We start from the raw sequence: 13,429 nt of genomic DNA on the forward strand, positions 1-13,429 counted from the left end.
GGCGTAAGCTTTTTCTGGATAAAAGGCCGTGATTGATCTTGACAATTTTTGTTTTAAAATTTCCTTGTGGGTGTTTAAGTTCGTTGGTGCTAGATTTGTCCTTTTTTTTTTTTTTGAACCAGAGCAATTGGAAGGCTTTCTCCAAAATAGGAAACCACCTCAATTCTATTTTGAGTACCAGTTCCTAATAGATAAAATGGGGCTCTCTTAAATATTATCGTGTGGTAGAAAAATTTCTCTTAGTTTCCTGCTTAATTCTCTCCCTTTATGAGGTCTAAAGTGAAGATTATACCATTTTTTTTTCTCTTATATAATATTTTCTTTGATTTTTCTGTATAATTATTCACAACCTTTTTCGCATCAAGTTTGAAACTTAATAAAGAGAAAGTAAAAAAAAAAAAAAGTTCATAACGTGAAATATAAACTTGACAAAAAGAGAGAAAAACAAATACAAATTGCCAAAAGACACGAACTTATGCTCTGTCACCATTAATGGGGATAAGTTTAGGGCATTGCTAATGTAGCTTCTTTTATGTACGGCTTAACACATTTATGGAAAATGTACCTGAAGTCATGAAAAACAATTTTTTCCCAGCTGTGTGTGTTTTGGTTTTGGTTTTTTTTTCCCAGTGAAGTAAAAAGGGGTTAAATAAAAGTAGTCATTAAAAAAGAACATGTTTCTTTATGATAGCTAAGTAGTGTATTATCTGTAAAACCCCCAGTGTTGGCTGCACATGCATAAAACCTTCTGGGCCGTATCATGCCCATGTTAAAATAAATAAATACATTAAATTAAATAAAGAACTTGTAGGGAAAGATGCATCTATATGGGCACATTTTAAAAGCATTGCTCGCGCTAAAAGGCCCACGTATGCGAGTATCTGGGGCTACGCGCAAGCAAACGCATATTTTAAAAGCCAGAAATTACACGCATATGTACCACGTGCAAGAGTTAAAGGGGGGGGGGGGGGGGCTAGGGCATGTTGGGGGCGTTCCAGGGCGGGGCCCGACAGGTGCGGGAATCCGAAATTTTACATCCAGCAGCTGCAGAGTGCGGCGGGGCTGTCGGCCGTGTATATTTACTGCTGCTCCTGATGAGGGGTAATTCTGCAGGAATCGCTTTTTATGCTGAGCATGACAGGGTGAGGGGTGTGGGTCAGCTGGGGAGAGTGGGGGCTGAATGACCTCGAGGTAGCCTGGGCGAAAATGGTGGATTAATTGGTAAAACCATTTTATCTGCGCAGGTTAAAGCAGAGAAAGTCCTGAGGAAGATGCATGAAGTACATTTGCACGAGGAGCGGCTTAAATTTAGGAGCACGCGCAAAACGCGGTGGTCGTGTTTTTAAGTCGTACACGTGCAGCTGCGCACATGATTTAAAAATGGGTGCCCGCGCGTTCGTTTTAAAGTTACCATCGGAGGGTTTTTATTACCACGACAGTGAAATACAATTAAAACCAAACCTGCAACAGGTCAGAACCCTGAGCTTTGTAGGGGTTTTTTTTTCCTAGCTTGCTATTTTTGAAGGTAATTTTCAAATGAGTTAAACGTGTTTTAAAAGTAGCAAATATTGTAGCAATTTTCAAAAGTCCATTTATGCACGCAAAAGCCAGTTTTACACACATACGATCCTTTTGAATATTACCTTCTTTGCGTGAAAGCATAATGAGAGGGGTGTGTCTGAAGTATCCACTCGCACACACTCCATCGACATTTAATCGGCTGCATTACCCTGGGTGGACGTGTGATGACCTTCACGCATGTGGGCAAGGTTCATTTTCATTGCAGCACTGAAAATGTTCCACCCCCAGGGGCAGCTATTCTTTTAGCTCCTGGCCAGCGTGTGACCCATTAGAAAAGAAAAAAAAAAAGATGTCTGAGAAGGTTAGGGAGGCAGTTTTTTTAATGTCATTAAAGTGCAGTGGGAGTTTGCTATACGGATCCTTTTTCCATCTTCATATACGCAGAGGGAAAAGTAACACACACGATGCATAACTGAATATTTGTCCTGTTTACCTATGGAAACTTGTAAATCAACCAGCCCGGCAGAGTTGGCAATGTTCAGACTGGACTATTTGATACTGGAACGAAATCAAGTTTGGCTTTTTTTTTTTTTTTTTTCAGCTCCTTAAGTTTAATTCTCAACTCTTTTTTTCTTTTTTTTTCCCTCCTTTATTTTGTGGTTCTAAAGGAATATTCAAGTACAAAACATCCTGTTCCTCCACCCAGAATGCACAGTGTCAGTGTCCGGCCGGCTTCCGATGCATAGGAGAAAATTGCAACAGATGTGCGCGAAACTGCGAAGCAGGGCAAGAACAGACAGGTGACTGTAAGCCGATACTTTTTTTTTCGTTTCACACCCAACTGCGTTGCCACTCAATGTACAAACTAATGACGAGGCACTGCAGCAAAGGCCTCTTTTCGGAGGTGGGCAAAGGGGACAAGATGGCGCAGAAGCACGAAATAGAAAAGGGCAGATTTCCAAGTTGCACGCTGAGCCGATAGCCTGCGTTTAAGTTCTGTATAGTTAGACAACTTCATTTTCAGCTTTTTTAATTTTATTTTTCCTGGAAATCTACCTGCGTTTATTGCAAGAAGAACAAAAAAAAAACGGGAGAGATCAGTGGGGGAAAAGCGACACGGCATTTGTGTTCATGCAATACGCAGGAGAAATAAAATAAAAACTGAGGGCAAAGGTCCCGCTGTATAGTGAGTGTAGGCCTCGCTGGAGTTTTGCACTCTTGAGTCTGAAATGCATTTTATCAGTGTTTCAAATACATTTACTCTAAAGCATTTGAAGTGCCAGTGGAACGCGTAACCAGCTCACTTGTGCAGGAAGCTAGACTGGGACTTTTCTGTGCAAGTTTAAGATGGCCCGTGAATACGACGACTTACTCTGTGCCTTTATATTGTGCTTTGGCCATACGCAGCACTGTAGAACGGTGATAAATATTCAGATATTCTAAGTCCCTGCTCCAAAGCGCTTACAATCGAAGTAACTTGCCCAGGCTCATAAGGAATGGCACTGGTGGCGCTGGGATTTGAACTCGGGCTTTGCTGTTTCTCAACCCACTGCTCCAGCACTTCCTCCTCTTGACTTTCTTTATTACCGTCCATGTGGTTGCCCGGTTAGTTCAGTTGGATAGGTAGAAATAAAGGTAAGCTTACCAGTGGACACAACCAAGGGTGGGAGAAAATCCGGTTCTCCCTAAATCGGACCTGACGTGTGCCTCTGCAAAGTCCAAACGTGGACTTCCAGCCCGCAAATGGCCATGAAGTCATCAAAATACTTGATGTTCTTTTAATCCGTCACAAAAAAAAAAAAAATCCCTGTGGCTCAAGATCAGAATCAGAAGGAGTTTGAGTGAGCTGGGTCAAGGCAGACTCACCCCCTCCAACTCCCAGCCCTTTGATGGGAGCCACAGATCTGTTCTGAAGTAAATAATTGGCCACACAGCCTGCTGAATGGCAGGGAAAAACTATTAGACACCCCAGGGTAGGGTCATATGAATAAAGCTAAACAAAACCACTACACAAGCCTCAGGTAGTGAGTCCCCCTGGCCTGGGATATGCCCTAGTGGTAGCCATTGATTTTAATTTAAATTATATGCGAAATGGAATCTTCCGTCAAAGGTCAAGCATTCTGATTGGTTAGGACACAGGGCAGTAATCCCCCTGGAAAGGCTCTGTTTTGTTTGATTTCACTTCTCAGCATGTAATGTTCCCCATGGCTGTTTCTGTTTAAAAACATAATCCATGAAAAACAAACAAACCCTGCTAAATCTGTATATAAAGAAATTAGTTTACAACCACAGTAATCCCCTTCTTATATGGTACGCTCTTCTCAGCGGGAATTACTAAGGAACTTATCCAGCTGTCCTCCGTTACCATAATTCGTAAGTTACAAACTTACGTAAGGCTGTCAATTTTTCGAGAACTCATTTTCTTTGTTAAAAAAAACAAAAGTAAAAAAACAAAAACAAACGGGTGGCAGATGAACTCCTGCTTGCCAGGTATTCTGAGCAGAAGGCCGCATCTTATCTTAGAAGTATTTGTAACTGCATGTTAAAAAAAATATCGAGGTCTTAAGGTCATTATAGGCAGGACTGCATATAACCAAAGCATCAACGCTGCTGCAAGGTATCTAGCTTAGCCAGAAGTATCAACCTTCGCCTAGTTTAGGGGGGGGAAAGGGTTTAGAACAAAAGCTAACATCGTGTTTCTCAGGGCACATATAGGCAGTGCTGGTTTTAAACATCCCCCACCACCTCCAGCATCACTGGCCTGTTAGATCTTGAAAGGTAAGCAGAGTCGGGTCTGGCTGGTACCTGGATGAAAGAAGAGCCAGGGGTGGGCTGGGGAATGCAATGGCAAACCTCTGCCATGATCCCCCGCCAAAGCCTTGACGCTCAGAAATGGGTAAGGAGAGGATAAGACAGACAGAAGGCGAGAAGGTGGCAAACACGTGGAACCAGACGTTCAGCGGGGATAGCAGAGGTCAGCGTAGAGCCGGACCTTTAGTGGTAGTGTGAGGTCGGACTTTGCGTAGAACTTGCACACTCATAAGACAGGCACTAAGAGGCAGGCTGTGCGAACCGGATGCACCTTACATTCTGGGATGTTACAGATTTTTGTTTTCTTTTCTCCGAGTATAGATTGCACTGCCTGTTCTTCTGGAACGTTCACTGATCAGATTAATGGCTTCTGCAGACCCTGGACAAAGTACGTAAGAGGATGCTCTTTCTTTTACCTTTTTTATGGAAGTGTACGATGTTTAGGCTACTCCTGAAACTGGAAAAAGAAGCCGTGATCTTATTTCTCCCCCATCCCCCCCAAAAAAACCCAAACCAAAACCTCTGTTTGGCAAGCAAGATGAAGGTATTGCGGGCTCAAAGAGGGATCCGTGTTTGCTCAGCCTTCCCCCTTCATGGCTGATGAAAGATAGGAATGGACAGGCCTCTGTTCTGCCAGCTCCTTGATCCGTGTAAAAGGCTAAAGACCTGGAAGAATTCTTCTTATGTAGAATTTTGGCTCATGCTGGCTGGGAAGAGATTTGATGCTGTCCCATGGCACTTAGTCCTGTGCGTAATTTTTTGCAGCCCTGAATTTTGTGCAGCGGAAGTCTCTGCTCTCTGGAATGGCACAGAGCATGCGGCCCTGTTTTGCTGGGCTTCAATGCTTTCTCTTTTGAGCACCGCCTGGCATATCAGATCCATTTAGCGCCTGTGCCAAGCCGGGGGGAATTCCCAGCGAGCTTAACAAAACCGTGGGAAAAATCTTGCCATATACTTCAGCCAGTGCACGTCAGCATAAATATTTAACTTGCATATATAACCGTGGCTGCAAACCAGAGGCAATCATTCTGTCGCTAGTTCTGCCTTCTACTGAATTGGGGGGGAACATTTAAAGGTGAATTTTAAAAGTCGAGCTCGCGTGCACCCACCGAATTTTAAAAGGTGCCCGGATACGCGCTTATCTCTCGCTGCGCGCACGACTCAAAGGTTTTCAGGAAGGGGTGGGGGTAGGGTATGGGCGATACTTGGGCATTTCGGGGCGTGGCCGAGAGATGTGCGCACAAATCCCCTGCCATGTAAGTTTACTTTTGCTTCGACCGATGTGTAACTTTAAAAATAAAAAGAGCCGTTTCTCAGGGGTTAAAAGGGTCTGGGGTAACTGGGGGAGGGGGGGGGCGTTTGGAGGACCTAGCTGTTAACTGGGCAAACTGGTGGAACTGGCGATGGCGTGGATGCGTGCCCCTCTTAAAAGTCCCCTGACTTCAGCGGTAGAAGCGGGATTTACACGCATAGGTGCGCGCCCACTTAAAATCAGGCACAGGTGTGTGTGTGTGTGGGGTCAGGCATATTTTATAACACGCACAAATATCGCACTCAAGTTATAAAATGGCTCCGTATCTGGGTGTGCGCTGACGCACGTGCGTCAAGGTGCCCCCCCCCCCCGGGCTTTGTTAAATGGGAGAAAATCCTCTGCGTATGAATTCACTTAGTGTGATGCGGTGATGATCCCTAGAAACCAATGGAACCGGGTATAGAAAAAACCCTTTGCTTAAGTCATCTGCCTGGAAATGCACTGAGCTGTCAGTTACTGCTTAAAGCAATAGAACAAACACTAATCTAAATATACAGTGAGCTGACCGATAAAAGCAGACAAAATGTATGATTTCAACTCTTGAATTTTAATTAATTTCAGCTAAGCTATTCCCACTTGGCCACTCCTTTTATGAATCCTTTCTAAAATTTGCAGCCCCATGCAGGCAATACACCAGTGTAAAGCATGAATACAGCACTAATAACTGAAGAGCAGCCTAAGACATGTGGCTGCCATCATAAGAACATAACAAGATATGCCATACTGGGTCAGACCAAGGGTCCATCAAGCCCAGTATCCTATTTCCAGTAGTGGCCAATCCAAGTCACATGTACCTGGCAAGTACCCCAACATTAAATAGATCCCATGCTTCTAATGCTGGCAACAAGCAGTCGCTATTCCCGATTGATTAATAGCAGTTTATGGACTTCTCCAGAGAAACTTATCCAACCCCTTTTTTTTTTTTATTAAATCCAGCTATACTAACTGCCTTAACCACATCCTCTGGCAATGGATTCCACGCCTTAATTGTGCATTGAATGAAAGAATTTTCTCTGATTTATTTTAAATGTGCTACTTGCTAACTTCATGGCGTGCCCTCTACTCCTTGTATTATCCAAAAAGAGTAAATAACTGATTCACCTTTACAAAAAAGGGAAATACAATAGTAACCCAAAAATAAAAAAAAAAACATATGTAAGAAGATGACCAAAATATCAACTTTAGGTGGACTCTATTCTGTCCTCGTTCAGTAATCCAGTCCTAGTTAGTTTCCTCATATTGTTCAGTCTGCTTTTTATATTTAAAAACTCCTGTATTAAGAAAAATTGAAAGGTATAATTTCAGAAAAACAAGGAGACCATACCCTCAATGAAATATCTGATAGGCAGATGCTCATTTTCAGTGTGTTACATGAATGTCCAACGTATTTTTATATACTTGCAGACCTCGCCCTATTTTTCATTGTTTCATTTAATGACTCTTCCCCAACACTAGAAGATCAGGATAATTTTAAGACTGGAGTATCTTTCCCCACATAGCCAAGGAACGGTCTCCACGCTGTCATTGCATCTTGATAGCTCCCTTAACATAGACACTGATAAGTTCCGTTGAGAACCCCTTCCAGGATCGAGAGGCATCGTGTCCAGCACAAAGCCTCGATTTGCCTAGCAGCAATTTCTATTTTGTCATCGTAATTACCCTGTGTAAAATTTGTTTCGATTCTTTACATTAAAGCTGCACTGATCAAGGACTTGTTCTCCTGGCAAACGGAACCAGCAAGACTGATGCGGTCTGTGGCTCTTCTCCGACCGTGAAAGCGACAGTCAGCTCCGCAGCGTCTACCAGTAACCCCGTGGGAAGTGTGCCATGTAAGTTGGAATCAAACCAGCAGCTGGGCTTGCCTGGCAGAGGCTGTGCAAGTACAAAGCAGATCCCTCCTAGCGGGAAAGGCAGCTGCTCACATAGTGGGGGGACTTAGGAGGTCGGATGTTCCTGACGTGGGCCATCGTGATGGCGTCGTCGAGCTCCCAGTGCTGCAGGCAGTTATCAAGGGCAACATCCAACGGGTGCTGCTCGTTTTTTGGGGGAGGTCTTCGGTCGCATTCAAGGATCAGCCACTTTGATTTTTGTGTCAGCTGTACTGGAGATATTTACCTGAGATAGGGGAAAGAAATCCTGGAGGGTGATGTAGCGTTAGGGATGGGTGGCGGGAAGGTCACTGGAGGGGAGAGGTGGCTTGTACCCTAGCTGCTTGATGAGAGAGAGTGGGGTAGGGTTTGGTAGGGCGCTGTGAGGGAGGTGCGATGGTTGTTTTGCCCCTAGTATTTTATGGGAGAGTGGTTTAGGGTGGGGAGTATGGGTTTAGTTATGCCCCAAGCCCTCTCTGAGAGACTTTGGGGGAGAGGCGTTGGTATAAGAGAGGAAGAGAAACGGTGGTAGATTTTGTTCTATTTTGTAATAGATGGAATAGTATATTTTAAAGAGGACTTAATTGTGTTGTTTTTTAAATTTTATTTTGCGTGTTTAATTTTGTTACTTTATCTTTTTTTTATTTTTTTGGTTTTGTGAACAGCCTTTGGTCTCTGTAGGAAGAGCAGGGTATAAATTAAAACCACAGAGCTTTGTAGTGAAGCATGGGAATGGCAGGGGGGGCTGGCGGGTGGGACCTGTGTGCTCTGCTACCTAAGATGGGGGAGAGGTACAAAGGAGGAAGAGAAAAGCACTGCCTGGCACAGGGAAACAAATCTGGCTGGCAGCTGGGATGTATCCTTAGCCATGTGGCCAGGGATAACTCTGCAGACTGCAGGGGCCCATTGCTCTTTCTGCCGTCACCTCCTACGTTGCTAGTCCTCGAGGAAAAGCCAAATACAAAAAGCCACCAACTAATCCTTATATCAATAGTGTGAGCAGCCTCCTGGTGCCTTTCTGAATTCTTTTTCCAAACCTTCCTTTAACTGTATCTCAGAGCCTACTGAAAACACAGAGGCTTAAAACATTGACATCAGGGCGGCTTTTTTTTTTTTTTTTTTTTTTTTTTTATATAAATCTGATGCTGTAAGTTTCCAATACTTTTGGACCCTCCCTGTGAGTCCTCAAACCCGCAGTGCTGGGAAGTTGTACCATATTGAATGATTGAGTCCAGTCAAGGTTTGGGATTTGTCTCCTGTAAAACCCATGGACGTGCAGACATCGAAGTACGTGCCAGCTTTACCAAAAGATTCACTTGGCACAGTAAAAAGGAGAAAAGCTGATATTGTGAAAGCCAATACAGATGTTTTCCAAGTGAGGTAATATATCCTGCAGGGCATTGAGCAAAATTTATATATTTTTGGTCCTGGCTGTTTCCCTGCTGCTTCTTTGGGCCTCTGGCTGAATCAGATCCAGGGCTGGGCTTTGGCACAATAACCTGGGCATTTTTTCTCCCCCCCCCCCCCCCCCCAAGCATACCTAGTCTGGTCATTGCAGTGAGGGTCCTGGGCTGGGGACCATGCACCAGGCATCCTTCTGGGAACCTGCAATCAGGGGCCCAGGATCCCAGCCCCCAGGTCTCACCCTTCAGCAGCGTTCATCTTCGGCTGTGAACGCTGATGGCAGTACTGTTGGGTTAGCCTTGAGCAAAAAAAAAGGTTTCCCATCCTTCCCGAATATAAGCACGTGTGGCGTTTGGGGGTGGGGGCCCCCTGTACCTCTTGTTGTATTCAGGGCACACAGCAGAATCCTTTCCTTCGTACCCCCACCTGCTCACACTCTCTCTATGTGCGGCGCTGTGGCATTCTCTCCACTTTATAAACGGTCTGAAACTCTGGTGTCCTAGATAACCCCGAGAGAAGCATCACGGTGCACGTTATCCTCACCGTTATTTCCGTCCTCTTTCTGCTGTGCCTGGTGGTGGTCACGATGCACGTGATGAGAGCCTGGGGGAGAAAGAAGGTGAAAAACGGATTCAGACCAGGTATGACTTTCACGCCCTCTGCCGCCCTTCTAACCTGCCTAATGGGCGACAAAGCCTTTCACTTAGATGCCTTGTATGTTTGTGGAGCTCGGGTGCACTGTGCTGATCCGGCTCATGAGTATAAATGAACCCAGTCCTTAGTGGATGGTTTTCACTTCTTCCCCCGTTCCTGTCAATAACAGAAGCTGAGAGCTTTGCTCCACTGCTACTCATGAACTTGGCCCCATCCTTCAGCTTGGCTCTCAGGTCAGCACCAATTCTAAAATTTTGAAAGCAGGTTGGTGTCGTCCCATGTCAGTTCTGCGGTTAAACTGTCGTCGTCTTTAAGTGATAAGGGGTAATTTTATTTATTTTTTAAATTTCTGGAATGCTGTTGTATGGCCCAAACCATCTTAAAATGCGGCCTAGATTCCATGCATATGATAAGCTTTTTATTGAACTCAACGCAAGGCTTATCTAAAGCTGGTATAGCGCATTAGTGGTGTCGTCTTCAGATATGGTCATTTCTGGCCTGGTCCTACCTGGTGAAGATCACCAAATGATCTGCAGAGGTCACATCTACATTATCATCTTTGCCTAATTTTTTTTTTTTTTGTTCCATGAAAGATTTCACAACCTGCGAAGAGTCTGTCTAAAACTGTACTAGGAAGTTGTAAAGAGGCAGGTCATCTTGTAGCACCGTCTCCACAAATGTGCTTCATTTAAAAAATGCAGGAGGGGGTGGACAGATGTAGCAGCCAGCAATATAAGTGAAATAAAACTTAAGCATGGTTCTGTTTTTCTGTCCAGTACCAAATATCCAGCTGGTGCAGACAGCCGAGCAGGAGGATGCCTGCAGCTGCCGCTTCCCGGAGGAGGAGGAGGGAGAGACGGTGCCTTCCACCTATCAGCCGGCCATCTCGGCCTGAGCAGTCTTTCGGCAAGAAACGCCGGGCACCGAAATCTTCACCGTCGCGAAAAAGCGCGGGGAAAGCTCGTCTGCATTGGAAGTGAAACTATCTCGGGCTTTTGGAGCTGTTAGAAGGAACCTCCCTGTACCAGGCAGCGCCAGCGCTAGCGTTCAGAGGAGGACGTGTTTCTGTCGCCTGACCACTGGATTTATATTCTGTACTTAATTACTACTCTCTCTTATTTTTTCGCCCAGCAAGTTTTCTGGACATGGTAAAGATGGTGCAAAAGCCTGGCTGCACTGCCTTGGATGTGACATTGACCAAAAGACCTTCATAAAATCAAGATAACAGTGCTTAAGGTTCTTGCTCCTTGGCTAATAACCTTGCCTTGGACTGAACCCAACCCCACTCTGGTTTGGCCTTCAGGAAGGAGCCTAAGCGGGAACAGTCTTATTACGGCGCCTGCGACGTGGCGCCCCATCCTGTGGGTACTGTTGACTCCTGCCTCTGCGGTGCTCTCTGTTGCGAGTGGCTTATGGAATTGGGGTCAGGACTCGCGTGCAGCTCTCCCAGCAGGCAGAATGCTGCTATTGACCCGTTACGTCTGCCACGCAGAATGGACTTTTGCATTTTTTTATTTTTTTTTAACTGTATCAACTCAAGGCGTAAGAATATAAGTTAATATTTAGTTGCAGCTTCTGAAAAGTTACATTTGCCAGGTAATATTTTATCATGTTAAAAAAAAAAAAATGTGAAGTGTGTCATTAATTTTCAGATGGCCATGGTGTAAAACAGCAGTGCAAGTGGAGCGGGGTAGGGAAGATTGGATGGGTGCAGATCAGCTTTAGGTTTAACAAGACCAACCCCTAAATGCATGAAACCTAAAGCTGCAAGGAAAAGCCTAATAAAACATTCACACATAAGACTCTGTATCCTGGTCAAGATGGCCGCCGCATAGCAAGACGCAGGTTCCTCGGCTCCCGGAAAGTCTAAAGAATATTGCCCTTTTCCTTGAGATTTATTTTCTTAAAAATGCCTCACACGAAACGTAAGGCTAAGATACGAGAGATTACCTCTATACCAATTCTTCTTACAAGACAACCTGGAATCAAGGAAGCCTTCGGGAGAGCCATGCAACAGGAACCGGTAGGAGGGGCCGCAGGAGATTCCATCGGAGGGCAGCCGGTGGACTCCAGGCGTGACGAAACATCCCGCAGTCCCGGTGCGCCAACTATTCTACCTCTTCCAATGGGCTTCCATAGAGATTTAGGGGCAGAACATCGAGAAACGCCGACAGAATATCAGTTAACCCCAAGGACCTCGCTGACCCAGAGAAGCGGTGCTGGGGATCTGTCTGCTTCGAAGAGCCCATTGTTTCAGGGCTCCAGGGATGCGAGCGAGGAGGAACCGTGTTCGGCGCTGGAGAGGCGGCCCTTGGAGGTAGGGAGAGAAAAGTCTGAATTAAGTCTTACTACCACTGCTTTTGGAAACGCCAGAGAAAATAACACTGGAGTTAATATGGAAGGCAATTACTGCATTAAGTAAAAATGTTGTGGATTTAACTAATTTAAGGAAAGTTCAATTGCAGGAAGAAAAGACTATACAGATTGAGGCAAAAGTGAAAGAAGTACAAAGTGAGTTAATAAAATCGGATTCCAGTGTAAAGAAGAAAGTGGATTTTTTTTTTTTAATGAATTGAGGAAGCCTAATCTTAGGTTCCTTAATTTTCTTGGAACTAAATGGATTACCGCTAAAGATCTTCTGAAAAGCTATTTTCTAAATATACTGGGAATTACTGAAGTAACGATTCCAACTTTGTCAAAAACTGTATATACACCATCAAAACCTGGTATTGGAGATCAAGTTCAGGAGTCAAATGATGATCTTTCTGAAATATTAGAGAAATCGTTTGAAACGAGGGCCACGCTACTGGTAACATTCATTCGGGTAATGGACAGAGATTTAATATTAGTTATATTTCGAAAGCAACAAGCTCTCTTCTATGGGAAACAAATTACAATCTTTCCAGATATAGCAAGGGAGATGCAGGAAAAAAGGAAATTTATTTCTAAGTAGGAAAAGTGAAGTAACGGCAAGAGGCGCCAAGTTTTATCTGAGATTTCCATGCAGATGCTTAATTATTTTCCAAAATAACAGATATGTCTTCTCTGAAGTGGATCAATTAAGACAGTATTTGGACTCACACTCCTAAAAACCTCCAGTAAGGAGTTGGTTAAAGAAAATATGATTGCATGATGCTATGCTATTTGTCAGTAATTGTTTTTCTTGGAATCTGCCTTAAATATTCTTGTCCCTCTCCATTTGCCTATAAATATCAACAGATGATTGTTACAGTATAGCCCCAATAGAGCTTTATCTTTTATGTTCTTTTTTTTTCTTGACTTGTTTGAGATCTAATTGTAACAATGTTTGAGTGTAAAAATTGATTGAAATTCAATAAAAAAAAAAAAAAAAAAGACTCTGTATCCTACATCAGGTTTCAAGCAAGGAGCTTTTGGTACTGAAGGCACAGCAGCCACACATAGTAAAAACGTGGTGCTAAGGAAGCAGAATAATGTGACAGTAAAATTACCACCTCCCTCCCCCCCAAAAAGAATTCCCCAATCCCCATTTCTCGCTGGACACCCTGCCTCTGAGGTAGCCACACTACTACTCGTGCACAGCTGCATATTGCAGAGGAAGTCGATAACTGCAGTCCGCCCCTTGTTACGCCACCGAGGTGATGGGCGCTGAGCGGGATTGCTGCACCGAAAAGTGCTCTGCTTACAACCTCTGCAGTCAGCCCCTTGTTACGCCACCGAGGTGATGGGCGCTGTGCGGGACTGCACCGAAAAGTGCTCTGCTTACAGCCTATGAGAGTGTGATGCCAAAGCACGAAGAGGAGGTGGGAGGTTGCTTACGATGGTCACCAGGCTCTTATCGGCCACCCCTTTTTTTTTCTTCTCTGTAATACTTTTTTTT

The 13,429-nt window shown here is 44.4% G+C and overlaps 1 protein-coding gene across 4 annotated transcripts in view; it reads left to right on the forward strand.

The window, feature by feature from the left end:
- Nucleotides 1-13,429, forward strand: part of TNFRSF9 (TNF receptor superfamily member 9) — a 172,716-nt gene that overhangs the window by 20,475 nt on the left and 138,812 nt on the right. For 2 of the 4 annotated variants that reach the window (XM_029578304.1, XM_029578303.1), the window contains exons 5-7: nucleotides 2,190-2,327; nucleotides 4,654-4,720; nucleotides 7,340-7,473. In XM_029578304.1, the coding sequence (XP_029434164.1) occupies nucleotides 2,190-2,327; nucleotides 4,654-4,720; nucleotides 7,340-7,473 (339 nt within the window). Of the gene's footprint in view, nucleotides 1-2,189; nucleotides 2,328-4,653; nucleotides 4,721-7,339; nucleotides 7,474-9,419; nucleotides 9,558-10,346; nucleotides 12,908-13,429 lie in introns of those variants that run through there. The other 2 variants (XM_029578306.1, XM_029578305.1) reach the window with 2 other exon arrangements.

This window comes from Rhinatrema bivittatum, chromosome 15, assembly GCF_901001135.1.
Source record: "Rhinatrema bivittatum chromosome 15, aRhiBiv1.1, whole genome shotgun sequence".
Lineage (NCBI taxonomy): Eukaryota > Metazoa > Chordata > Amphibia > Gymnophiona > Rhinatrematidae > Rhinatrema > Rhinatrema bivittatum.